Below are 27,871 nucleotides of genomic sequence, written 5' to 3'. Positions count from 1 at the left end.
ACTTCCTTATACAAAATGCTAAGAGATTTATGCCAACAGGGAGAAGAGAAAGGATTCACCTTCTGTGTAATCATGAGGAATGTTCAGACCGGTATTCAGCACGCAGTGTGACTCCAGCAGGCATACCACTGTTTACATGCAAAAAAACAAAAAAAAGTTGACCTCATTCAGCAGGAATTTATCTAAGACACGCTCAACTTGCTGTCATTGTCACGTGTCGAGCTTCATCTGCACTATGGGTTAAGGACTCATCTCTACATTAGATCACTTTAGAGATCTGAAACCTCTTGATTTTAGTGAGAGTGAACTATCCTAAAATGTCTCTTTTTACTAATTGTACTGTTTTGGATTGTTACATGATGTAAGTAATAGGTTCCCCATCCAACCATACAGTTCACTCCCCCCATTGGGGGTTAGGGCACTGCTTAAACTGCTGCCAATTGCAGAACTTAGTGACTTAAACGCAATTAGGCCATAGACAAGAATCATGGGAAAACACTGCACATTTTTTTTAAACCTTTATTTAACTAGGCAAGTCAGTTAAGAACAAATTCTTATTTTCAATGACGGCCTAGGAACAACAACTGCCTTGTTCAGGGGCAGAACGACAGATTTTTACGTTGTCAGCTTGGGGATTCGATTTTGCAACCTTTCGGTTACAAGTCCAACGCTCTAACCACTAGGCTACCTGCCGCCCTGTATGTAGGGGCCATGTGTTCTCAGCCACACAGGTCAACCACAATGGTCAACCCTCAGTCACGACTCATGAGCCTCAGCTGTGGCAGCACTTTCTCTCCACAGGTAGGAATGTGTTGACTGTAAACTCCACCTAACGCTCAACCACATTCCACTTAACTTCAAATGTCAAAATGATGTCTAGCCCTCTACAAACACCATCCTATATTCTAAGAAATTGCATTGACGTCATCTGATGTCAGATGCCCATCAAACATCTGACTGCTAAAACTGCAAATAAGGTTTAGAGGAAGACATTGTAATGGAGCCAAGACAGTCGTGAAGAGGGCACGACAACACCCTTCCCCCCTCAGGAGACGGAAAAGATATAGCATGGGTCCCCAGATCCTCAAAAAGTTCAACAGCTGCACCAACAAGAACATCCTGACGGGTTGCATAACCACCTGGTAGGGCAACTGCTCAGCATCTGACCATAAGGCGCTACAGAGGGTAGTGTGTACGGTCCACTACATCACTGGGGCCAAGCTTCCTGCAATCCAGGACCGATATACTAGGCGGTGTCAGAGAAAGGCCCAAAAATGCTCCTTAACAGTTTCTACCCCCAAGCCATAAGACTGCTGAACAATTAATCAAATGCCCCCCCCCCCCCCCTTTGTTTTTACACTGCTGCTACTCGCTGTTTATTATCTATGCATAGTCACTTTACCCCTACCTACATGTACAAATGACCTCCACTAACCTGTATCCCACACATTGACTCGGTACTGGTACCCCCTGTATATAGCCTTGTTATTTTATTGTGTTACTTTTTATTTAAATGTTATTTTATTTAGTAAATATTTTCTTAGCTCTAATTCTTGAACAGCATTGTTGGTAAAAGGCTTGTAAGTAAGCATTTCACAGTAAGGTCTACACCTGTTGTATTTGGTGCATATGGCAAATAAAATTGGATAATTTTTGACCATTCCATTGGTCCTCCTTAGGAGAGGTCTCCTGCAGCCCGGGGCACCAGGTCATGCAAGTGAACTCCTCCAGTATTTTCCCAGAGAACATGGTGCCACCACGTGTTAATAGGCAAGCATAGGGAGCATGAATTGTTGACATAATTGTAATCCAAAAAAAATAAACTCAAGTAAGTCATGACACAATCAATTACCAAACTCAGTTTTGAACAAGACGTACTTTATGACCAAATTATCCTATTTACACTTTATAGTAAATTTTGACACTAGAATTACTGTTTCTGACTCATGTCGATGCCACATAGGCCGTTCAAAACCAGAGAAGTTGGTTCTAAGGGGCAGTTGACCTTTAAAGGGAAAGTCATCCAAAAGTAAGTAATCAGAGTAATCAGATTACGTTACTGAGTTTGGGTAATCCAAAAGTTACGTTACTGATTACAATTTAGGACAGGTAACTAGTAACTAACGGATTACATTTAGAAAGTACTACCCAACCCTTACACAACCAGCTTCGTGAGGCACTTGTATATTAATAGGAGAAGAATCAAGTTCAAGTTTCCGCTTTATTTGTCCCAGAGGTAGTACATACAATGCTAGTGCATCAGTCATGGGCTGACAGCCATCAATATAAATATAAACAATACTAATGATCAACATTAGCAGCAGCAATAGTACAACCTACAACATCTAAAGTATCATACTGTGTAATGACCTATACAATCAGTAATAACAATTACTGTGTAATAACATCCAATCAGTAATAATTGCTGTGTAATAACTATACAATCAGTAATAATTATTACTGTGTAATGACCATACAATCAGTCGGAATAATGTCTTAATTTTCCCTCAAAACAAACTATTAGATGTCTGTTCTGGAAAGAACAGTTATTTGATAGGTTACAGAACCATACCATACAATGTTGTAATTTCTTTAACTTCCCATAACCTAATTTGTAGATGACACATGAATAACAGATAAATGGAAGGTCCTGACGCCAACAGGTACAGGTTTAGAGCCCTAGGCTGATATATGGTGACATATTAAATAGTTAATCAGATACAGTATGGATGTAATACCCCTCCAACAAACGTCACTGATTTTAAAGCACTATTTGGCAGACATGGATTGAGTGGGTGACAAGTTTTTTCAGGAAAGTTCTCTGGAAAGGTGAGCATCTGTGCAAATATCTGTTATTGCAACTCACTGAGAAACACTCTCTTTCCATTCCATGACACACATGTTACACAAGTAGCCCTACATTGTAGGCTTTGTTGGCATAGTCTTTCTGGGGTGACCAGCTCTTTAGCTTATGGGCATTGAAAGAAAATGTGTCAATTTGATGTGCCATGTCTATGCAGTGTAATCGCAATTCTATCCATGGATTGGGATTGATTGAGCATGTTTGATTTGTCATCTATCTAAATCAGGGATGGGAAACTCCAGTCCTCGGGCTTGATTGGGGACACACTTTTGCCCCATCCCCAACTGACACACCTGACTTCAATTATCAACTAATCATGGTCTTGCAATTAGTTTAATCAAGTGTGATAGCTAAAGTGCTGGGGGAAAGTGTGACACCAATCAGAACCCAGAGGACGGGAGTTGGTCATCCCTGATCTAGGTCTACATGTGAGCTGGTGTCCTTCCAGAACCACATGCTCATGTACGTGGTTTGCTTTCCCTACTCAAGTCTATGAGGCCGGAACCCCACTGGCAGCACTTGTAACCATTAAAACCATCGTCCAGCCTTGGAGAATGTGTAAGGCAACAAGATCTAAGGGAATCTAAGTAAATCCATTATTAGAACTACAAATATAGTACATTTACTGTTATATTTTCAGAAGATGTCAACACTACAGTTCTGCACTGATAATTTAATTACTATGTAGACAAAATACTCACCTGTCACGTCCTGACCATAGAAAGCCTTTATTTTCTATGGTAGAGTAGGTCAGGGCGTGACTAGGGAGGTTAGTCCAGTTTATATTTTCTATGTGGGGTTCTAGGTTATTTTTTCTATGTTGGGGTTTTGGTATGATTCCCAATTAGAGGCAGCTGGCTATCGTTGTCTCTAATTGGGGATCATACTTAAGTAGCATTTTTTCCACCTGTGGGTTATGGGATATTGTTTATGTTTAGTTGCCTGTTAGCACTGCATTGTCGTCACAGTTCATTTGTTTTGTCTTTGTTTAAGTTTCTCTTTATTCATTAAAATTATGTGGAACTCAAAGTACGCTGCGCCTTGGTCCGACCATCATTCCAACAAACGTGACATCACCAAATATTATTCTATCTTTCAGCTACAGGAGACTCTAATAACAAGTCTCAAAAGTGGAGTCTCTACGCTTAGAAAACTGCACCTACATCCCAGAACTTCAGAGAGCAGTGTTGAGAAGACTCTCAATTGGTGCTGCTAAGGAGAACGATCCTGAGATCAGATGAACCAAGACTCCCTGAAGTGCCAACAACGGCTGAGCTGCTACAACTTTGAGGAGATGTCACCACACAACACAGGATGCAGTTAGCACACCTTTGAGCGGAGAAGGAGCTTTCCCTTATGTCAGACTTGGTGGTTCCCGGGAAAGTGTGAACCTACAGAGTACTCAAATGTTGTTGAAAGAGGGTGGAGTACAACCAAACATAAATCATATGTAAATAAGGGAAGTCTGTGTGGGCAAAAAACTTGTGTGGGAAACAATATTTGTGCAATCTTTGTCTAGCATATAGGCATCATTATTGTAATTTTGAAATGGTTTTAGAATGATTTACTAAACTGTTCTCTTTTCCTGGATATCTATGCTCCTGATGGATTTCACAACAAGTTAGCAGACCTACAGGAGGGTACATATCCAGAAAGACGATGGACTACCCTGGTGTAAATACAGTTCAAATTACACAGATGAGGTCAAATAAAGTTGTATTAGGGAGATAAACAACAATACAAGGTAGTTTCTGTAACCTTCTCAAAATAACAAAAGCACAGTGTAAAGAAAACATTCTGATAAAGTACTGAACTGATATCACCCAGACCGAGGAAGAAATCGTAAAAAAACTACTTCAAATAATATGGTACTTGTCACATGCTTCGTAAACAAAAGATGTAGACTAACAGTGAAATGCCTACTAAATTAAGGGCCATTCCCAACAATGCAGAGAATTTTTTTTATATAATAGAAAAATAATACGAGGAATAAATCCACAATGAGTGGATAACAACTACCTTACCGGGATTGTTTGCAATTAAAATGGTTAAAAATAAAAAATAGCTTCTTAAAAAAAAATTCAAGCAACAATTTTGCTAGGATTGTCTGGGAGTGGTCTGAGTAGGGAGGGGGAAACAGAAAACTAGCTGTTATTGGCAGAGAGGTTTGGAGCACGCTTTCTTTTTGGTCTAACTAATTTACCACATAGTGACATCACCAGACAGGTCAAAACCCCATTATACCAAAACGGGTTGTATTTTCAGGCGGTCATTTCAAACAGCTCTTACACTAAAAGGGCAGTATCATAATTTTCACAATATCACAGTACTATTCCAACCTCATAGTGTGGAAAAATGCACTGCTCAAAAAAATAAAGGGAACACTTAAACAACACAATGTAACTCCAAGTCAATCACACTTCTGTGAAATCAAACTGTCCACTTAGGAAGCAACACTGATTGACAATAAATTTCACATGCTGTTGTGCAAATGGAATAGACAACAGGTGGAAATTATAGGCAATTAGCAAGACACCCCCAATAAAGGAGTGGTTCTGCAGGTGGTGACCACAGACCACTTCTCAGTTCCTATGCTTCCTGGCTGATGTTTTGGTCACTTTTGAATGCTGGCGGTGCTTTCACGATAGTGGTAGCATGAGACGGAGTCTACATCCCACACAAGTGGCTCAGGTAGTGCAGCTCATCCAGGATGGCACATCAATGCGAGCTGTGGCAAGAAGGTTTGCTGTGTCTGTCAGCGTAGTGTTCAGAGCATGGAGGCGCTACCAGGAGACAGGCCAGTACATCAGGAGACGTGGAGGAGGCCCTAGGAGGGCAACAACCCAGCAGCAGGACCGCTACCTCCGCCTTTGTGCAAGGAGGAGCAGGAGGAGCACTGCCAGAGCCCTGCAAAATGACCTCCAGCAGGCCACAAATGTGCATGTGTCTGCTCAAACGGTCAGAAACAGACTCCATGAGGGTGGTATGAGGGCCCGACGTCCACAGGTGGGGGTTGTGCTTACAGCCCAACACCGTGCAGGACGTTTGGCATTTGCCAGAGAACACCAAGATTGGCAAATTCGCCACTGGCGCCCTGTGCTCTTCACAGATGAAAGCAGGTTCACACTGAGCACATGTGACAGATGTGACAGAGTCTGGAGACGCCGTGGAGAACGTTCTGCTGCCTGCAACATCCTCCAGCATGACCGGTTTGGCGGTGGGTCAGTCATGGTGTGGGGTGGCATTTCTTTGGGGGGCCGCACAGCCCTCCATGTGCTCGCCAGAGGTAGCCTGACTGCCATTAGGTACCGAGATGAGATCCTCAGACCCCTTGTGAGACCATATGCTGGTGCGGTTGGCCCTGGGTTCCTCCTAATGCAAGACAATGCTAGACCTCATGTGGCTGGAGTGTGTCAGCAGTTCCTGCAAGAGGAAGGCATTGATGCTATGGACTGGCCCGCCCGTTCCCCAGACCTGAATCCAATTGAGCACATCTGGGACATCGTGTCTCGCTCCATCCACCAACGCAACGTTGCACCAAAGTTGGATCAGCCTGTAGTGTGGTTTTCCACTTTAATTTTGAGTGTGACTCCAAATCCAGACCTCCATGGGTTGATAAATTAGATTTCCATTGATCATTTTTGTGTTATTTTGTTGTCAGCACATTCAACTATGTAAAGAAAAAAGTATTTAATAAGAATGTTTCATTCATTCAGATCTAGGATGTGTTATTTTAGTGTTCCCTTTATTTTTTTGAGCAGTGTATATAAAACACAGGAAAACACATTTTTGACTGCACAGGACTTTTAACAAAGATGTTGCTAAATTTAGGTCATAATTTTTCCAAATGACCCAGATTGGCTACACATACAGTAACTATACTGAACAAAAATATGAACTCAACATGCAACAATTTGAAAGATTTTTCTGAGTTACAGTTCATATAAGGAAATCAGTCAACTGAAATACATTCATTAGGCCCTAATCTATGGATTTCACATGACTTGGAATACAGATATCTTAAAAAAAAAAGTAATGGTGTGGATCAGAAAACCAGTCAGTATCTGGTGTGAGCACCATTTACCTCATGCAGCGTGACACATCTTCTTCGCATTAAGTGTTTTCTTCCCAGGCCTTATGCAAGGCATTATTGTTGGGATATGAGGTAAGAACAGGCCTACGATAAAGGTGTTCTAAAAAAGTACAACGTCTTTGTTAGATGTTAAGCCTATGTTAAAGGATGCTTAAAATTATTATAATACAAAAGTGATTGTGTTGAATTGTGTTTGGGAAATAGATAGACATGGTTTTAAAAAGGTAGTGTATTTCATTCAGTAGATACATTTGTAGGTGGCTTAACTTACCCATTCCCGGGGTAAATTGTGCCAAGATTTTTAAAAATTGGACAAGCTGTGTTTTCAAAACTAATGTTTACATGAATTCTGATTATTTCCAGGGATACTCATCATCCTGAAATATATGTAGATATAATTATTAGAAAGAATACTATATTTCCCTTGACGGAATGACGCTGAATGTAAAAATGGCTAAACTTACCCCACTATCCCCTATTGCAAATAAGGACAGAACACAAAAATGTTTTATTTCTCTCCCAAAACACACCCAAACTGGCCCAGAGTCTGCTTCCTCCATTGGCTAGTGCCCCTTTTTCATTCTTCACAGTGAGTTGACAGTCTGGAAGACAGATGGACAGACGGAGCGCATTGATTTGGTTGATTTGATAAAGCATGTGTGGGAAACAAATCCTGATTTCAAATTTCCTGAAAGAAAGGTCTATTTTTGGTAAATCTCAAATTAGTGAATTCAACTATCTATGGTGCATCTTCTTAAACTCGTTTGTGATTTATACTGAACAAAAATGTAAACGCAACATGTAAAGTCTTGGTCCCATGTTTCATGAGCTGAAATAAAAGATCCTTAACATTTTCCAAATGTACAAAAAGTTTATTTCTCTCAAATGTTGTGCACAAACTTGTTTACATCCCTGTTAGTGAGCATTTCTCTTTTGCCAAGATAATCCATCCACCTGACAGGTGTGGCATATCAAGAAGTTGATTAAACAGCAGGATCCTTACACAGGTGCACCTTGTGCTGGGGACAATAAAAGGTCACTCTAAAATGTGCAGTTCTGTTACACAACACAATGACATAGATGTCTCAAGTTTTGAGAGAGGGTGCAATTGGCATGCTGACTACAGAAATGTCCACCAGAGCTGTTACCAGAGAATTTATTAATTTCTCCACCATAAGCCTCCAGAACCACAGACCACGTGTATGGCGTTGTGTGGGGGTGAGCGGTTTGCTGACATCAACGTTGTGAACAGAGTGCCCCATAGTGGCGGTGCGGTTATGGTATGGGCAGGCGTAAGCTACGGACAACGAACACAATTACATTTTATCAATGGCAATTTGACTGCACTGAGATACCGTGACGTGATCCTGAAGCCCATTGTCGTGCCATTCATCCGCCGCCATCACCTCATGTTTCAGCATGATAATGCAAGGATCTGTGCACAATTCCAGGAGGCTGAAAATGTCATCCATTGAGCATGTTTGGGATGCTCTGGTTCAACATGTACGACAGCATATTCCAGTTCCTGCCAATATCCAGCAACTTCGCACAGCCATTAAGAGGAGTAGGACAACATTCCACAGGCCACAATCAACTCACTGAACAACTTAAATTTGCTCAACTTGCCATTGGTTCAACTTACCCCATGAGCACTGGCTCAACTTACCCCAAGGCAAGCATTTTAACTATATTAGCCCACACAGCTACAACGATGCACTTTCATGCTAGGTTTAGGACCTCATATTGAAGCTTATAGAGACCCCAACTGATGTATAGAACACTCTTTAAATTATCTACTTTGGTTACGATACAAGCGTCATGAAACCTCTAACACAAATGCATTTGACTTGCTGAAAATCTTTTGGACCTAACTTGCTTACCATTTTCCCATGTGGTTTCTTCCTTCACAGACTCCATGAAATGACCTGTTCCTAAATATTTGGTCAAATTATGAATTTTGTCTATGGTTTCCTAGAAACAAGGGAGGCTCAACTTACCCCACTCACCCCTAATTATCCTTGTGCTCATTCTGCCACCCTTGTTTTCCATAGAATATATAGGTTGTGGAGCTGCCAACACGCTTACAACAGATTTTACTTTCAGCATCCAGCTTTTTTCTTTATCATCACAAAAAACTCATCAGAATATGAACTTGCAGAAGCAATGAGCTCGAGTTTCGATCAGATGATTATCCCCTATATAGTTTTTGTAGGAAATATGCAAATACTTACAGAAGAGTAAACCAGAGAGCACACCCCTTTCATCAAGACCGCCCTCAAACGAGTAGCCTATTCTTCCCATAGCCGCCACCCACTGCATAAAAGCTGGGAGTTTCAAGCAAATCGCCAAGCTTCGCTTTGAAGAATTTAGATAGTGGAATTAGGTGCGGAGCTAGTGTAGTTCATTGATCTGCCTGTTGATCAGCTATGGGAAGCTCTTGACAAGTGATAGCGTGTAACTTGTATGCGGCCGCAAAATGTGACGAATAGTACGCAGATTAAAAAAAATACATGATATATTTTTATAAATATGTAGTTTAAGAAAGACGTTTCTGTAAAATATTTATTCATATCACCATGCTGCCGTAAACTTCAACTCCTTCGAAGTGGATGTGTATTTTCAACTTCAACACTTAGTTTGAACAAGATGGAAGTTATCACACCATAAACGTTCTGCGGTGACTGAGGAGATGGGAAAATGGGAGATATCAATGGTAATTTCCAATGATATGCATAAGAATTTTGTGGTTGTACGACATGCGTTTCATTTAGAAATTATAACTATCTTATTAGTTTTACTGTATTTTCAGGACTATAATGTAATGTAGGCTATTTGTTCAAACAATGCATAACCTATAATTCAGAGTCAAATGCGGTTAATAGCCCAATTTCTCTTCTTACACCTGTTGGTCATAAATCAGACAGTGCTGGCTTGTCAGAGGGTTATAGTCATGTGTAGCTATAGCCCAATAATGGACTAAATGAGCCTAACGTTACTCCGTATAATCTAAGGACATTGGATGTTATGTTTCGAGGTGAATTGGTTATGGCACCCAAATACTCCATCTAAACGTGAATCGATTCACAATTGCGGTCTGCTTTTTAGGGGCATAAAGCCCTCTACTTTCATGTCACATCCAAAATCATTCCAAAAGTGCAACATTTTGGCTACACTTACTGTACACGGTTTTAACAGTTGCAGCAGACAGTATTTTTCAGTGACAACACTTTGTGGCATCAGTCTTCTGTTTACACACAGGTGTTTGGAGAAGCAGTTAATTAGCATAGGCAGTGGACTTTGTCTTCTGTCTGTTCGCTGTAACATGGAAATATGTTTGTGTGGGAACCCTAAAGCATGCTCCTGCGGGAGAGTCGATATCTGCGCTTATAAACCCAGGGTCGTTACAATATTTTAGTCTCATTGTCTATTTATTAATTAGATAAAACTGCCTGAATGGAAAAACGAGTATTAGACCTATAGCTGGTTTCCAACAATACATGGTATCATAATGCTAACTGCTTTAGCAACTATTGACAATAGTATTTTCTGGTCGGGGCAGTTTTAAGATCACTCGTTCTAAACGGTAAAACGCATCGCTTGCGGTATGTTATTGGAAACATAAGGATCATATTTTATATCGGCGAGAATTTAATTACTACCGACCTTTTAGGGTTAGTGTTCCTACACAGCCATAACTCCATGTTACATCGCTTGTTTACGGAAGACATAAGCTGCCACCTGTGCTAATTTGCTATCTAGCGTTCTCCGTTAACCTGTGTGTAAGCATAAATGGGGTGGAAGTGTATATTATCCTGCCAACCACTATATGAAGAAGTTTTTAAGAAAAACATCAACTCAAATTGCTCCTTTTGTGATGACCACCCATAAACAGTGTTGCATTTTTTTGGGGCATTGTATTCATGTAAGAACTGGCAAGACATCAGTAGATTTTAGAATTGAACTAATTTATGAAGATTTTACACTATTGTGGAGAGATGTACTGCTTGGATTATTTACCTACGATAGAAATAAGCTGAAACATTTATATGTAATTAATTTCATTATTCTTTTGGCCAAATTTCATATTCACCAAAGTACATTTACAAACAAAACACCACATTTTCTTACCTTACAAAAAGAAATTGAACTGTATTTTAAGACAATTAAATACTCTACTAACAAAAAAGCTGTTAGAATAATAAGTGTCTGTATGTCCCTTAAGGTCCTTGTGTAATGTAATATTGTACCCCCTAGCCTAAATGTCCTTTGTATATTATTTATATATAGACTTGTGTTCCCACATGTACTTCCTGTATTGATTTGTTGTTAATAAAAAATAAAAAAAAGATTTGATCTCTCTCAAAAACTGGGGAGGAAGTGTAGTTCGTCACTGGAGGCACACAGTTTGTGCAAAGCTACTACAGTAAGTTATCTTATTTGAACATTTTTCCCGCTGATATGAAAGATAAGGTGCATATCGGAATGTGTTTCGAAAACCGGTTTGAAAGCTATGATTTATGTTTCTAAACATTAAAACCAAGCATCGAAATTGTAGTTCACATACGGGGAAGAAGGGTTTTCGAGAGCTATCCTGATATCATTTGTATCATTATGTTTAGTCTCAATATTTGACAATTCTTGTCTGTTTTGAATTTAGTTTGGTGCACCAAAGACTAAGATAAAGATGTTACTGTATAGTATCCTTGCACATAGAATTAGGATATCTGTGCCTTGGCCTCATGTAGGCCTACAGATAATCTAATGCAGTATTCCATAAAGGACAATGGTGTGATATTGGTCCCCTCACGACACCGATAATAGTGTCTCTCTTTCTTGACCTGGTCTTTTGTCAAGTATGTATAATTAGATTGTGACGCACATCTGCCTGCCTTGTACCTCAGTAACGCTCTGTAATTTAGGAGCTGGGTAATGATTATAATGTGCCTTGAGTGCTCTGCCCACCATACGCATCTGTACGTCTGTCAGATGGTATATGATTTAAAATGCTCTGATTTGCTTTGATCATACATGAATAATATTAGTGCCAATGTTAAAAACAGACCGTTTAGTTTTGACAGGGACATAGGGGGGAAAGCCTAAATTATATCAGAAAGCAGTGGACAGATATGAGGGGTGTGTATTAGAACAGAGAGATTGATTGGGGGCTAGCGACAGACTTGTATGGAGGACTGAGTTGGGGGAGTGGGTGGAGGGATACAGTGGCAAGAAAAAGTATGTGAACTATTTGGAAATACCTGGATTTCTACATAAATTGGTCATAAAATTTGATCTGATCTTCATCTAGGTCACAACAACAGACAAACAGTCTGGTTAACCAATTTAGGTAATCCAGGTAATTCCAAAGGGTTTACGTACTTTTTCTTGCCACTGTAGATTTAATAGGTTGCATATTTTAAAGGGGATTATGCTGATTTATTTACGATTTCTTTGATCATGTCGTTTCAATTATTTGACCCATGTGCCGTCTCTTTGTACCACATTGCTCTTGTCCTCAATAGGCAAGCTGTGTACCTTTTCATGTTGTTCTTTGGCATACATTAGAGTCAAGTTCCTTGTCCTGCTAAATATGCAGCCTATTGTATGAAATGTTGTAATTGGGTAAATCCATTTGAATTCAGTCACTTTTTGACAGCACCCCTTTTGATTTGAACAAAACTTTCCATACATATTGGCCCATTGTAGAAGGGCTCAGAAAGTGACTTTTTGGATCTGAATGCCAAAACAGAGAAAGGTGCTTAAAATTGGCACATTTTGCATATCATACCATGAGACAACCATGTCTTCATCACAGGAAAATATTTAACCTTAAACATAAATTATATATTTGTTCAAATTGGCACATGTTGTAGCTTCGACCCTATTTGACATAATCTGAGGTTGTGTTGTGCCCGCCATCAGTTGAGATACAACATGCTCAAGAAATTATAAATGAGTTTGACAATCCTGTTTAACCATGTATCTTTTCCAGTGATTAAGACATGGATGTCTGATGGTATGGTGGGGTATGCAAAATGGGGAAACTTTGAGCACCATTATCTCCTGAATGTTTTGTCATTCATGTCCAAAAAGTCACTTGCTGAGCACTTCTTCCATCAGCAAACATGTATGGGGGGAAAAGGGATGCTGTCAAAGTGATTGAATTCATACCTCCATTTCTGCTCAGTGTTTTCTCTAATGTAAACAGTACAGTGTTTCTAAGAGATTTGAATTAAACCTTTTAAAGCGAAGAAATCTCACCTAAATCTAGCTTTGCTAAACCAATGTGTGAATATCCTGAGAAAAATCTGTGATGGTGTGTGTACAGATGCAAACATAAGTTTGTCTTTTCACCTCTCAGCTGAATAACTGATAAACCCAAACCACCCCCTGTATCACAGACCTTCCAGGTGAAGTGTCTACATTTTGCTCACAAGATGGGCATGCCTCTGAATAGGCTTACTGTAATGGACCATAAACATCAATCTGGTCTCACAGTTGGTCATTATGGTCTGTAGGATCTGTCCTGTCAGTGGTCTACATGTCTCCCCATCTCATTGTGTGAGTTCCTCCTTCCCACCCAGAACCCAGTGCAGGAGTGGGGTGAGGAGTTTGAGGAGGGGGCGTTGTATGGAATCACCCTGCGTCGGGAGCCCGTCCAGATACCAGCCAGCCCCACCGAGGCCCGGCCATGCGTTGCCTTCGTCCAGTACCGGACCTGTAAGGTGCGCAGGCTGAAGGCAGCCACCCTGAACCGTCTAGTGAGCCACCTCCTGGACCCCTGCTGCCAGGAGCCCGACTACAGACGGATCTTTCTGTCCACCTACCAGACCTTCACCACTACCAGTGCACTCATTGAGCTGCTCTTCCAGGGGTGGGCCATGTCATTAAGTTACAGTACTCATAACTGCTGTCATGTTTCACCTGACCATTGTCTCAGAGCATAATGCAGAAGCTGTTTCACTGTAAAAAATTAGACAGTATAAAATGATGTGAGCAAGTTGTTTGACCTTTGTAGTTTGAAAACACATTGACGGTCTAGTTTTACCATCTTCTATCAAATGAATGTTTGGTGAAATGACCTAAAAATGTCTCTCCCTCTTCTTTTGCCTTCTCGTCTTCACCCAAACACACTCGTCTTTTTGCAAACACAACTCTTTTGACAAATTCCGAGTTAGTAACAAATAAGATTAGCCAAATTGGATTCAGAATGTTATGTTGGACACAGATGAGAGGGTACGTCGAGAGTGGCTGTTTTTGAGCAACACCTCTCGCTGTGTATGCAAAGTCACTTAGTTTCGTCATAGTCATTTTGTGAGGGAAGCAAGAAAGAAAAAACAATCTCAGCATCTTTGTTGTAATGATAATAAGCACCCAGCAGGTAGTTAGCCATTACAGGTTTTACAACAACAACATTTATTCACTGAGTTTGGAGTGAGGTCAGTGTCAGGATAACAACGGAGCATAGAGACAGACCAAAGAAAAACAGTCTGAAGAAGAATGTGACCAACAGGACAGTGGTCCAGTCACGATTTAGATGAGTCTGACACTCTTCCTAATTGTTCTCACAGGGACAATGGGGCTTCAGACGTGTACAACAGTGAATGTCACAGGAGGTGAGCTGGCTGCTTTTCCATTGATCACATTTATTTCCTTGACTCTGAAACAGGGAAGACATTGTTTCATCACGTTGTCTCCTCAGGTGTCTGTTGCCCCTGATCCAGACTTGGTTGGAGGAGTACAGTGAGGACTTCCGGGATCCTCCTCAGCATCCCTCCCTAAGGCTGCTGTTGGACCACCTGCACTACCTATCCTCCTTCTGTTCACTGGCCCAGCGCTCTGAAACTCTGCTTAAGAAGTTCCAGAGAGAAGGTACAGGATTCTCAATTTACTTGTTTTTCCTAACCTTTTCTGTGAATTGCCTTTGATTTTTTATACCATTGTTGACCCCCTTCTGTCATTCCTCTCTCCTTTAATAGAAATGGATAATGGTGGCCATTCTGCCCAGGCTGAGGTTAATCAGGAAAACGAGAGCTCAGGGGAGGAAGGCCTAGAATGGTACAGCCCACTGGATCAGGGTGACATCATGGACTTCTCAGTCACAGGCATCGCAGAACAGCTCACCCGACTGGACGCTGTAAGTGTCAATCCTGGCAGATAATTTCTGACTCTTAATATGCGTCCTCAGGAGTGGATCACTAACACTCTTTTTCCATTTTACCTTCCTTATCTGTGCATCTCTCAGGGGCTGTTTAGGAAGGTGGTTCCCTACCAGTGTCTGGGCTGTGTGTGGTCCCAGAGAGACAAGAAGGAGAACCTGTCTGCTACCGTTAGCGCCACCATTTCCCAGTTTAATGCAGTCACCAACCGAGTCATCACCTCCCTGCTCTGCCGGCCCACCTCCAGCCCCACTTCTGTCCGCAGGGCCTCCAGCCCAGCTCAGAGGGCCTGCGTCATTGAGAAGTGGATCAGAGTAGGACAGGTCAGACACATCTAGGGACTTGGACCATTTGAGGGATACACTTTCAAATCCAAGTGCAGCCTTCTTACACATTCTTCCACAACTTTAACCTGCATCCTGGTTCTCAGTGCATTTAGTTCTAAGTAGTAAGTTCTAAGTCAGTCTCTAACTTGTGACTGTTTTCTGAAACAGGAGTGTCGGCAGCTGAAGAATTTCTCCTCTTTGAGGGCCATCCTGTCTGCCCTTCAGTCCAATGCTGTCTACAGGCTGAGGAAGACGTGGGCTGCTGTGTGTAGGTACGGACTGTTGGGTCACACTGGAAGGGTTAGCTGAGTCATGAAGCTAGAGGGCCAATAACATTGACTGAATATGGCAAAAAAAATGAACAAAGGTGTCCTTATCCTCTGAGAATGTAATGCTTAGTAAGGAAATGATTTACTAGTAATTGACCTACATTATTCAACTAACCTTAGTTTGTACTTCATGCCATAACTATGCAATAAGCAATTTTTATTGAGTCAGTCAAGAATAGTTGAACAATAATTTTAGGTCAACATGCCATGCCTTACCAACTCTAAATCCCTTTGAAGCTTCAAGGATATCTTTTGTAATGAAGTTGCTAGTGGTGTCTTGTCTGAGTGTTATTTTTGGATTGATTTAATTGGTTTGTTTTTCTTCAGGGACAGCGTGGCCATCTTTGATAACCTCTGTGAAACCTTCCCTGATGAGAACTGTGTGTTAAGCAACAGAGAGATCAGTTTGGAGGTAAGAATCAAGTACCTTAAGGAAAATGATTTGACTTCATTTTTTAAAACTTTTTTTTAAACAGTGTTTTATTGTTTTGAGAGCAGTTGACCTTTACTTACATCTTCAAGCACTTTGATATTCTACTTTTACGACTTATTAAAACCCATCTTTCTGTGAAGTTAATGTTTAGTGAAATTGCCTTACAATGTGTTAATAGTAAGCCATTGTCCCAAAGCAAAAGAGAGGGTGTTCTATTTTTCTGTCGGCTCTGGGTGTTTGTGTCAAATCTTCATTCGGTCTGGTTACAGTGAGAGGGCTCTAAAGTAAAATTCTACATATTGCTCAGAATTTCCAAATAACATGCTAATATTAGCATAATTGTCAACAAACACTACACTAATGACAATTTCCCCAGCATTTCCTTGAGAAACACCTTCATTTGCCTCACGTCTTTATTTAATTTTACTGTATTGGTCCACCCCTTGTTCAATTGAACTGTTCCAGAAAAATAGTTTCAGTTGTGTCTGCATTAACAGCCTCACAGTATTTGTGCTTTTGACACATGTTCTTATCAAAATGTTCCTTAGCACAAAACTGCTTTTGTTCACATGTTTGCATGGATTTTAAAAGCTCAATATATTGTTTACATAATGTGTGTGTGTGTGTGTGTGTCTATTCTAAGAACAACCAATGTGGTGTTGACCCCATAAGCTGGTAAAGGAAGTTCTGACCTAGACCATATTTGACTGACTCTTTGCATATGCTGTAGGTCATTGCAGATGAGTGGACAGGCTGACAATGGAAGGCCATAAATGCAGACTGAATTTAGCTTCTATCTGACCCCTTTTCAGGATGGAAGCCAAACAGCCATGGATAACATTTCTCCCAAGATATCCAAGCGATGTCCTATTGCCAGACAGATGGTAAGCAATACTTCAGAGAGCGATTGAGTAAGAGACATTGCAGACATGATATGTAGACATGAGATAGATATATATCGATATATAGTGGGGGTCATTAAGTTTGAGTTTAGCTTTCACTTCTTTCCATGCAACATTAAATGGACAGAAATGATAGCAGAGGCCTCCTGAGTGGCGTCGTGGTCTAAGGCACTGCATCGTAGTGTTGCAACTTCAATACAGCCTGGGGTTTGATCCCAGGCTGTGTCACACCCGGCCGTGACCGGGAGTCCCATAGGGCGGTGCACAATTGACCCAGCATCGTCCGGATTAGGGGAGGGTTTGGCTGGGGGGGGCTTTACTTGGCTCATCGCACTCTAGCGACTCCTTGTGGCGGGCCGGGCAACTGCAAGCTGACTCTGATCGTCAGTTGAACGGTGTTTCCTCTGACACATTGGTGCAGCTGGCTTCCGGGTTGAGCAGGTGTTAAGTAGGACGCGTGAGTCGACCCTAGGATGCTTGAGTCGACCCTCACCTCCCCCGAGCCCAGTGGGGAGTTGTAGCGATGAGACAAGATCGCAATTGGATATCACGAAAAAGGGGGTATAAAATAAAATAGAAATGATAGCAGAATTCTGTGTATCTGAAAGTAAAATAAATAAATAAATATATATATATATACGTTTATTATAAGCTGTTACGGGGGGGGGGGGTGGAAAGGGGAGGAAGATCCTAGTACTGTCTACTCAGTATTTTGCGGTGGCAGTTTCTGCTTCTTGAAGTCACATGTAGCCCCCTAACCCCATCAGCTCTTAACCCACAAGAGGTTACAGTGATTCCCCTAGAGGAAAAATCTATTCAAAGACCGAGAGTGTCATGTGTGGCAAGAGGAAGCCATCCTAACCTTAGCCACTGATGTTTCAAATGGCCACAGATTACTAGGCTATGAAAGGACAGTAATCATAGACCAAGACCTTTTCTAGCATCATATGCACATTCTCTAAGGCTGTGTTACTAGAATCCTCTGCTGACATGCTGTCTCTGTACTGTTGTCTCCTCAGAGCACCTCCAGTGGGGTGGTTCCTTACCTGGGCACATACCTGACTATCCTCACAATGCTGGACACTGCTCTACCAGATACTGTGGAGGTAAGCAAAGAGCCATTGAAACAGACGTCTGAGTTATGGCAGCTACTTTAAGTTAATTCTATATTTACCTTAGCAGATTGCTATCTTAATGTTTAATATTGATAATAAATCTTCCATATTGTCAAGTATAATAGCATGTTGTGCTATTTTTGACAGGGGGACCTCATAAACTTTGAAAAGAGGAGGAGGGTAAGTTGTTGCTGTTTTTGTCTTCGGTCTCTAAGCCTGTAGGGAATAGGATTTTACGTAAAGAAAACAAAAGATGCAGTACAAACATGTCTAATAAATATTTCACCCTTGTTATAGGACATGACATGCATTGAATTGGTGGTACACTCACCACCACATTTTAGTGGTACTTTGACATGCCGAAGGGAAAAGTACACACCTTTATGCTTAGGGATGTTTGCTTACTGCTCTAAATTACTATCTCTTAGCCTTTATTGGAGCCCCATGACTGTTAAAATTGTTGTCAGGTGTTACTAGTTCAGGACAAGTTACATAACAACCACATAGCAGACATGGCCTCATGATCTCCCTCTCTCTGCAGGAGTTTGAGATTCTCTCTCAGATCCGGCAGCTCCAAACCTCCTGCTCTCAGTACAACCTGCCCCATCACACCAGGATCACTGCCTGGTTGCAGGGCCAGAAGCTGCTCACTGACCAGGAGAGGTGAGAACCTGTCCCCCACTGGTTTTATTGTAGATCAATGAGGAGATAAAGAGCTTTGTAAGGATTGATGGGCCTAATAATGTCTTAAAATGATGCCCCTTATAGCCAATAAACCCGTTATACAACCTGAATTGTCTCTTTCTAATATACTGTATACCCAAATGTACTACTCAAATTACATGTAAAACACAATTCCCATAATCCCTACCCTGGTTTTGCCTGTTAAGGAAAATGAATAGAAAACCCATCTAGAGCTGGGGTTGAGACAGGGCTGCAGTGTGTTCAGGCTTTTAGAATCAGATGTGTTGGTGCAGGGCTGGAACAAAAGGCTGTATACATTTAGACGAGTCCACCCTGACCTCGGGGCTCATACGTGTTTTCTATGTGTTCTGCCACAGCTATGAACTGTCCAGAAACCTGGAGCCTCCAATAGACCTCTGCTCCCCAAGCGCCTGGAGCCACCGTTTGCTCAGCAAGAAACTGTCCTCGTGAGTACTGAACACTTCTCTTAACAGCAGTTGCCATCTTGTTAATTCTACTCAAGACAGTAGTATTCACCCCATCTCTAATATATACAACTATTGTAACATTGTTGTAAATAAACAAGAACTGTAAAAGAACAATGACAAAATGCAGTATTTAAGGTTTTACTAGTGTACGTTGACCGCATTTGTTAATTTAGTGGAAAGTTCTAACTGTGTGTATTTGCAGACTCCTGAAAGTGAGTGAGGGATCCAGCAGGAAAAACCATGCAGACCAGATCAGTGTGTCGTCTTCAGGGTCCAGTGGCTCTGAGATGGAGGATCTCTCCACCCCTCCCTCCACACTCAGACTGCAGGTACAGCTCTCTCCTATCCCCTTTAGACATGCCTCTGACTGTCTCTCTCGTTCTGTCAGTCATTGCTCACCCTGGTTAAAGCTGTTTCAAATGTTTTAATAGAACACACTGTACTACAAAACATCCTCTAGTTACACTTTACTAATACCAGTAGTTACACCATGAAGCAATTCAAAAGTAATTGCCATTATGTGGCTTTTTATATAACCTCCCATTCATAACAGTGATCCCCATTGACATCTCATCGAAACTGATGTCCTTGAGAACTGGAATGTCAATTGACCAGGTCCTTGAAGCCAAGCAGGAGTGGTGTTTGCTTAGCACATGCCTTGCTGGTGAAGCATGGCTCAATACTTCAGTTGTCCACAAAATGTGCTGAGGTCAATATCTCAGAGAAACTGAAAGATTAATTCATTATTTCCATAGGCACTCATGCATGTTCTGTCTCTCTACCTTGTCCCAGTCTCTGTCCAGCTCCTGTCAAAATGTGGCGGAGGCCTTACCCTCCTCCCCGGATGGCTCCACTCCCTCCACTTGTTCCTCCAGTTCTCAGCCTGACCTCTCTGCTCCAGTGGCTGCCCACCCTAAACCCATGCTGGCCTCTCATCATAAGCGCTCTGTGTCCATGACCTCCCTCCCCCTCTACAACAGACAGGTGGCTGACTCCTGTATAGTGAGGGTCAGTGTGGAGGCTGGCAACGGCAACATGTACAAGAGCATCCTGGTGAGCTTGGGTTGTGATCTGGCGGTAGGGATTATCTTGGGGTACTGTTATGGAAATGTAAAAGGGATCATGTGTGTAGTACTCTAGCTCTGTACATTTGGTTATGATGAAATCTAAGATAAGAACTGCTGTGTTGGTTACATTTACATTTTAGTTATTTGGCAGACGCTCTTATCCAGAGTGACTTAGTTATTGCGTTCATCTTAAGATAGCTAGGGGAGACAACCACATATCACAGTCGTAGTATGTACATTTTTCCTCAAAGAAGTTATCAGTGAAGTCGGGGGGGGGGGGGGGGGGGGGTGTTGTTATTTAAGATACTCTGGTTGGTTGAAGGGAGGTTTTGCAGCCAAACCCTTCGCTTCCTCATTACAGCATATTAACTGCTTGTTTGACTTGTCCTTCTCAGCTGACTGGTCAGGACAAAACTGCCCAGGTGATCCAGAGGGCCCTGGAAAAACACAACCTGGAGCACCTGACCTGTCAAGACTTCACCCTCACACAGTTGATATCCCAGGAAAGAGGTGAGCTAAAACAATCAATGCTCTAACACAGTACATATGCCCACTCAAAGATGCCACATCACTGTGCAAATCAGTGTTGGTCAAGCAAAGAGTTGTTATAGTTTTGCATTAACTACACCTACCTATAGTAGAAATATTACTGAAGATATTGTTGTCCTGGAATGATTGAAGAGGACTTTTTAATAGTGTACGCATACTGTATGTAATATTCTCCTTTCTCATACCAACCCCATCATCTTCTGTTTTTCAGAGTTACTCATTCCGGACAAAGCTAACGTCTTCTACGCCATGTGCACGTCGGTGAACTTTGACTTTGTTCTGCACCAGTGTCCAAAGGGTCAAAAGAAACCTCTGTGCGCTACTTCCAGCCTTGGACGTTATTCAAAGTAGACACTGTTCTATGGCAATGATGAGTAACTGCAAACCAGGACTGAGTTCAAAGGATTTTGTACAGACATTTACCTGGTTGTACTTTTGTTTTTAATAACTTTCTTTTAGGACAAAAATCATGTTTAAATGTTCCATGATGGACAGACCCCTGTTTGGTTTGTTGTCAAGTGGGTGCCATGAGAGGAACAGGTGGAAGATGATAGTATGATGGCACTTCATATAAAATACACGTGTTGTGTATATACGTCTGAAGACAACAGATTTGGGGCTACATTTTGAAACCCATTGAACAGAATGTCCTTTATTTATTGGTGGAGCGAACTCTACATGATTTCCACCATTGAACACTCAACATTCCTCAAAGACTTCCTTGAGGTGCTTTACTTTGTGGAAAGGAGTCACATTGGAACAGCATCAGCAGTGACTGTGATGCTCTCTCCCTCAGTCACACAACAAAATATACAGACACGTAATAGTTGTTTCCTATTGTCTCTTCTCCTCTGAGCAAAACCAGTCACCTATTTGTTTTAATGAGAGAGATGACTGACGTTTCCCAACAGGGAGAGACAACCTATGAGACTTAAAAGGGAATGAGGTCACAGGAGACGGCCTGCCACCTGAGAAGTGGATGGGAATGTTCTCACCTGGATCACTATGTTCCCCAGGGTATCAGCCCGCCGTCATGGCGATACTGATTGGGGCTGTGCGTGCGAAAGGAGGGGCTGCCCTGACTGGCTGGATAGCATTCCACATACGCTACAGTCAGCTGCTGTAGAGGGGACACTGACAAACATTTATGGACTCAGACTGTCAAAGTTTTAATGATGGTGATAGTAATGTGTGTTGTAAATGGTTCTGTGTTGCATTTCAGTGTTAATACTTAGATTTTTTACATTGTTTTCTATTTGTCTCCTATAATGCTCTTAATGATTAGGTGGGCCTCCATGGCTGTGTTGCCTAGCTACCCAAACTCCTTGTTCCGGCCAAACGCCACGCCAACGGACGTTAATTTCTCCTCCGCAATGAGTCTGGATCTGACTACCTCCCCGATGATTTCTAGAATGAAAATCTATTCTAAACCGTCTGATTGGTCCCAGAAACCAATGGGTTGAGCCAGAACACGTGGGTAAATCGGCGTTTTGAAAATTCGTCATTGGCTTTGATATGCTGATGGATTAGAGATGATCAACCGCTGATGCCTTGTTTTGTACAACACCTCTCATTTTGACGTCGCCACAAATGACTTCAATGATCGCACTCTCAGACTGAAGTATGTTACCAACGATAGAGCAACGGAAGAATTCAGTTTGAGTCGTCAGGCAAGGCTGTGTGCACTTGTCAATTGAATATAAAATATACTGAACAAAAATATAAGCGCAACAATTTCAACTAATTTTACTGAGTTAGAGTTCATGTAAGGAAATCAGTCAAATGAAATAAATTCATTAGGCCCTAATCTATGGATTTCACATGACTGGGCAGGGGCGCAGACATCGGTGGGCCTGGGAGGGCATAGGACCACCCACTTGGGAGACTGGCACACACACTGGGGAGCAAGGCCCAGCCAATCAGAATGAGTTTTTCCCCACAAAAGGGTTTTATTACAGACCGAAATACTCCTCAGTTTCATCAGCTGTCTGGGTGGCTGGTATCAGACGATCCCACAGGTGAAGAAGCCGGATGTGTAGGTCCTGGACTGGCATAGTTACACGTGGTCTGCGGTTCTGAGGCCGGTTGGACGTACTGTCAAATTCTCTAAAACAACGGCTTATGGTAGAGAAATGAACATGCAGTTCTCTGGCAACAGCTCCGGTGGACATTCCTGCAGTCAGCATGCAAATTGCCCATTCCTTCAAAACATCTGTGGCATTGTGTTGTGTGACAACTGCACATTTTAGACTGGCCTTTTATTGTCAGCAGCACAAGCTGCACCTGTGTAATGATCAAGCTGTTTAATCAGCTCCTTGATATGCCACACCTGTCAGGTGGATGGATTATCTTGGCAAAGGAAAAAATGCTCACTAACGGGGATGTAAACAAATTTGTGCACAACATTTGAGCAAAATAAGCTTTTTGTGCGTATGGAAAAATTTCTGTGATCTTTTATTTTAGCTCATGAAATCATGGGACCAAGACTTTACATGTTGCATTTATATTTTTGTTTAGTATACATTCTAAACCATGCCAGGTTTCTTGACTGTTTAAAACTTGCAGATGAATCACCGATTGATAGGCATTTCCAAAATATGTTTTTTAAATATCAGTGTATGACACTACAGTAGCTTAATTTAGATGTTTAGAAGGACTATCATGCAAATAAGTGTTTGATATATTAAAACTTTCCACTATGATTGAACCAAGTTGGTTATGCAACATTCTGAAAAAAGGTGAAAAGAAATTCAAACACTTAGGTGCTATAAATAACTCGAGGCGCTTTCATCTGCCAGAGCATTTCATCCAGCACTTGTAGATGGGTAATTTGAACCCAGATTTAAATCTAATGTATATTACAAATCTGCCAAAACTGAATTCTCAGAGGTTGCTTAGTTGTCTCTTTGAGATGAATAGCGTTAAAGGTAATTGTAAACTAAAGAGGAAGTGTTAAATATATATGGCTTGTACAATGCTATGTGAAAATCCTGCAAACATGAAAAAACTGAATGATTCAAGCAACAGGATATCTCAGAAATGCCTGTACTTTTACTGAGCTGTCCAGTTTCATTGTCTCTGAGCTCCAAATAAAGTTTCTCTACACCTTTTCTGTGTTTGTCAACATTTCTTATACTGTATTTGCCTTTATGATTCTAAGATTATTGGTTTCCATATCTCTGAATATATAGGCTAACGTATGCCATTCTGTAAGACTGGCACTTATATGCATGATGTAATTCGGTGTTCCCCAACTGGTGGCATGAATTTGGCCCACGGGTGATTTTATTTGGCCCCCCAAGTTTTCTGAAAAAAAAAAAAAAAACTTTTATTTGTTTTAGTTGTTGGACATAAAGGACTAAAAACACCAGCAAATCAGGTCCTAGTGATTTCAATTTTGGAAATATGTTCTAAAGTATTCCCACCCATATTAGAGTGATATACACTGATTGTTCAAAACATTAGGAACACCTGCTCTTTCCATTACATAGACTGACCAGGTGAATCCAGGTGAAAGCTATGATTCCTTATTGATGTCACCTGTTATTGTAGATGAAGGGGAGGAGATGGGTTAAAGAAGAATTTTAAGCCTTGAGACAATAGATGTTTAAGCCTTGAGACATGGATCCTGTATGTGTGTCATTCAGATGGCGAATGGGCAAGACAAAATATTTAAGTGCCTTTGAACAGGGTAGGTGCCAGGCGCACCGGTTTGTGTGTGTCAAGAACTGTAACACTGCTGGGGTTTTCATAGTGATAGGGAAACAAAGCTTCTTGATTAGATTAGATTGTGTTTAGTCACACGTACAAGGAAGCAGATGTAATTGCAGGGTACAACGAATGTTATGCTCCGGGATCCAAGAGTGCAGGTAAAAAAATAAGTGAATGAGACAAAATATGGATAATAATAATTAATACTAATAATACACGTTTACAACTGTATCACTGATAAATGACCTCTGGATAAATATCCTACCAACGTCACCGTTTTTAATGTCCCGTCTTATGTTTCACCGAGATGTGGCTAAATGAAGATGCGGACAACATAGAGCTAGCCGGATTTTCCGTGCACCGGCAGAACAGAGACCCTACCTCTGGTAAGACGAGGGGGGGGTGGGGGGGTGTCTTTTTGTCAATAACAGCTGGTGCGCGATGTCTAATATTAAAGAAGTCTCGAGGTATTGCTCGCTTGAGGTAGAGTACCTTATGATAAACTGTAGACCACACCATCTACCAAGAGAGTTCTCATATGTATTATTTGTAGCCGTCTATTTACCACCACAAAGTGAAGCTGGCACGATGACCGCTCTCAACCAACTCTATATGGCCATAAGCAAAGAAGAAAATGCTCACCCAGAAGCGGCTCTCCTAGTGGCCGGGGACTTTAACGCAGGCAAACTTCAATCAGTTTCACAAAATTTTTACCAGCATGTCACATGTGCAACAAGGGGGAAAAAATCCTAGACCACCTTTACTCCACACACAGAGATGCATGCAAAGCTCTCCCCCGCGCTCCATTTGGAAAATCTGACCATAATTCTATCTGTCTTGTTTTGCACACTTTGTACAAAATAATAAAATGCAGTACTACAGGATATTTCTTAACGTAGCTCTTTATTAGCTAGCTATAACTGGCATGTTCACGTATCGCCAACCAGGATAAAACTGACCATGACCTAACCATTTGGGTGGTCTTAACCAATCATAGCACAGTATGATATGGCGGTAAAATCCATCCAATTATAATTCAGTATGTTTACACATATGAATATTACATCTCCCTTTTAAAACAAAAGAATAATGTTTACATATTCTAAGCGTTTCTTTTGAAAACATGCTCTGCAGTTTGAACTCAAGGTAAGTAACCATTTATATTGCATACTACACCAACTGAATCAACAAAGACTCTGAAACAATGATCCAACATACTGTTACTTTTCGAACAAGGGATTCTCAGCAACTCGGCTTTCACAGTAGAAATACATCTTAACATTTCAAACAAATACAATACCAAAGCATTTCAAGTGAACTTTCAATAACAAGTTTACAGTCTGGAACTCTTTTAGGGCAGCGATCCGCCTACACCCTTTGACATTTCACAGGTCTAGGACAGCTCTGGGCTTGACCTCTCTTCCTGACCTTGTGCGATATGATGCTGAGCATGCTTCTGTGTCAGTCAACAGCTCTTGTGGTGTTGCAGGTAAGTATGGTGTATGTTGTGCTGTGTGTGTGTTTAGTCCATCATGTTCTCTTTCAGGGGAACAGTTCATCTCATCAGTGTGTTGTTCTTTTGTGTTCAGTAGGTGACGGCGATTGCGGCAGTACACCGCTCCTTCTGCGGTGTGGACGTGATATGAACGTTCAGTGTCAGCTGGCTGGATGACGACTGCTGGCTTCCAGAGGCCATGCTCTTGGATTCTAACTGACTCTCCGTCGATCAGTGGTGGCAGTGGTCTAGCTGACCTGTCGTAGTATCGCTTTTGTTGTTGTTGTCTCTGTGCACGTTTTCCATGCATTTCCTTGTAGCTGACGACCTCAGGTTGCAGCTGCTGGTTGGTGCTGGGAAGGATTGGGCGAAGTCTGCGGCTCATCAACAGCTGGGCTGGTGATTTGAAGTAGTCAACTGGAGTGTTGCGGTATTCAAGAAGACTGAGGTAGGGGTCTCTCTTGTCTGCTTTTGCTTTATCCATGAGTGATTTAGCAATCTGCACTGATTTCTCAGCAAGGCCATTACTTTGAGGGTAATGCGGGTTTGTGGTGACATGTGTGAACTCCCATGCTTTTGTGAAGGATTCAAACTCATTTGATTTGTAACAGGGCCCATTGTCAGATATTAAAGTCTCTACAATGCCATGCCTGGCAAAGGCTGCTTTCAGCTTGTGTATCACAGCTGCAGATGTGGTGCTGTGAAGCTTGTCGAGTTCGAAGTATCTGCTGTAGTAGTCCACTGTTACGATGTAGTCCTCGTGATTGAACCTGATGTAATTGAATGCCATGTATTCACGATGTAATTGGGTTCCATGTAATGTTGACTTTTGAAGGTTTGGACTTACAGTACATGATCAGAGCTGTATCGTGTTACCACAAGTTAGTAACTTTTTTGGAGCACATTCTAAATGAACCTGTAAGTGTGACTACTTTGTTTTTAATACTTTAAGAGACTTGACTCGTGCATCAAAGTAATTTAAAAAATCCCCATCAGAATTAAAACATTTAAGCTAGAGATGTTTTTTTGCACGGGCTGCGTCTCAATCCACCGCATCCGCCTATGTCAGCCTTCCGCATCTGTGGTGGAAGGTGGCCGAGCTACAGCTGTATTTGTCAGACCATTGAAAGGTGTCCATGCCACATGTCATGATGACAGACACCTGTCTTGATCAATGAGAGAAGACTTGAAATAGACAAGATAGCAGCGTACAAATTGTTGGATTACTTAATGGAGCAAAAAAAGTAACTGAGCGTTTTCTAAATTCAAACAGACCCTCTTGCAACTGGACACAAGACATTTTATGAGACTCCTTTTTCCACAAATTGAGGATGACAGCATCACCAAGTTAAGGTTGGTGGAAAATTCGGTTCTACACCAAACAGTACCTTTCCTGTAACTCCCAGTAATGGATACCAAAAATCTTTGGATAAATCACATTATTTGGTGTAACAATCTGTAGCTAAGAGAACTGGTGATCAGCAGATGATGGGAGAGGTGGTCATGATGAAATTGTCATTCCAAAGAAACACACTAAGTTCAGGGAACACTTGTAAAGCTGTGGGAGTGTTGTCATGATCAAACTGCTATTCATCTCCTCTTGAGTCATCTTCTGCTTGTTCAATCCATCGAGAGGGATACAGTTCATGGGATACAGTTC

At 41.5% G+C, this 27,871-nt stretch overlaps 1 protein-coding gene across 1 annotated transcript; it reads left to right on the top strand.

Annotated features, from left to right (window-relative positions):
* The first annotated feature begins 741 nt into the window (after positions 1 to 741).
* Positions 742 to 21,356, top strand: LOC120044034 (ral guanine nucleotide dissociation stimulator-like 1). The gene is made up of 16 exons (XM_038988626.1): positions 742 to 801; positions 13,538 to 13,827; positions 14,525 to 14,569; positions 14,656 to 14,825; positions 14,933 to 15,090; positions 15,199 to 15,435; positions 15,607 to 15,710; positions 16,095 to 16,179; positions 18,122 to 18,208; positions 18,365 to 18,397; positions 18,759 to 18,880; positions 19,279 to 19,368; positions 19,592 to 19,718; positions 20,182 to 20,442; positions 20,852 to 20,966; positions 21,217 to 21,356. The coding sequence occupies exons 1-16, from the start codon at positions 742 to 744 to the stop codon at positions 21,354 to 21,356; spliced, it is 2,124 nt and encodes a 707-aa protein (XP_038844554.1).
* The last annotated feature ends 6,515 nt before the right edge of the window (positions 21,357 to 27,871 follow it).

Source organism: Salvelinus namaycush, chromosome 3 (genome assembly GCF_016432855.1).
Source record: "Salvelinus namaycush isolate Seneca chromosome 3, SaNama_1.0, whole genome shotgun sequence".
Classification (NCBI taxonomy): Eukaryota; Metazoa; Chordata; class Actinopteri; order Salmoniformes; family Salmonidae; genus Salvelinus; species Salvelinus namaycush.
The sequence above is the reverse complement of the archived record's forward strand: the minus strand, read 5'-3'. Positions and strand labels throughout refer to the sequence as shown.

What these genes read in the sequence shown, in the direction of transcription:
- LOC120044034 (XM_038988626.1), top strand. Translation starts at nt 742, where the DNA reads ATGGTCAACCCTCAGTCACGACTCATGAGCCTCAGCTGTGGCAGCACT. An exon ending in CTCTACCAGATACTGTGGAG is followed by an intron (nt 18,209 to 18,364) that starts GTAAGCAAAGAG and finishes TATTTTTGACAG; the next exon opens with GGGGACCTCATAAACTTTGA. An exon ending in CTCAGCAAGAAACTGTCCTC is followed by an intron (nt 19,369 to 19,591) that starts GTGAGTACTGAA and finishes GTGTATTTGCAG; the next exon opens with ACTCCTGAAAGTGAGTGAGG.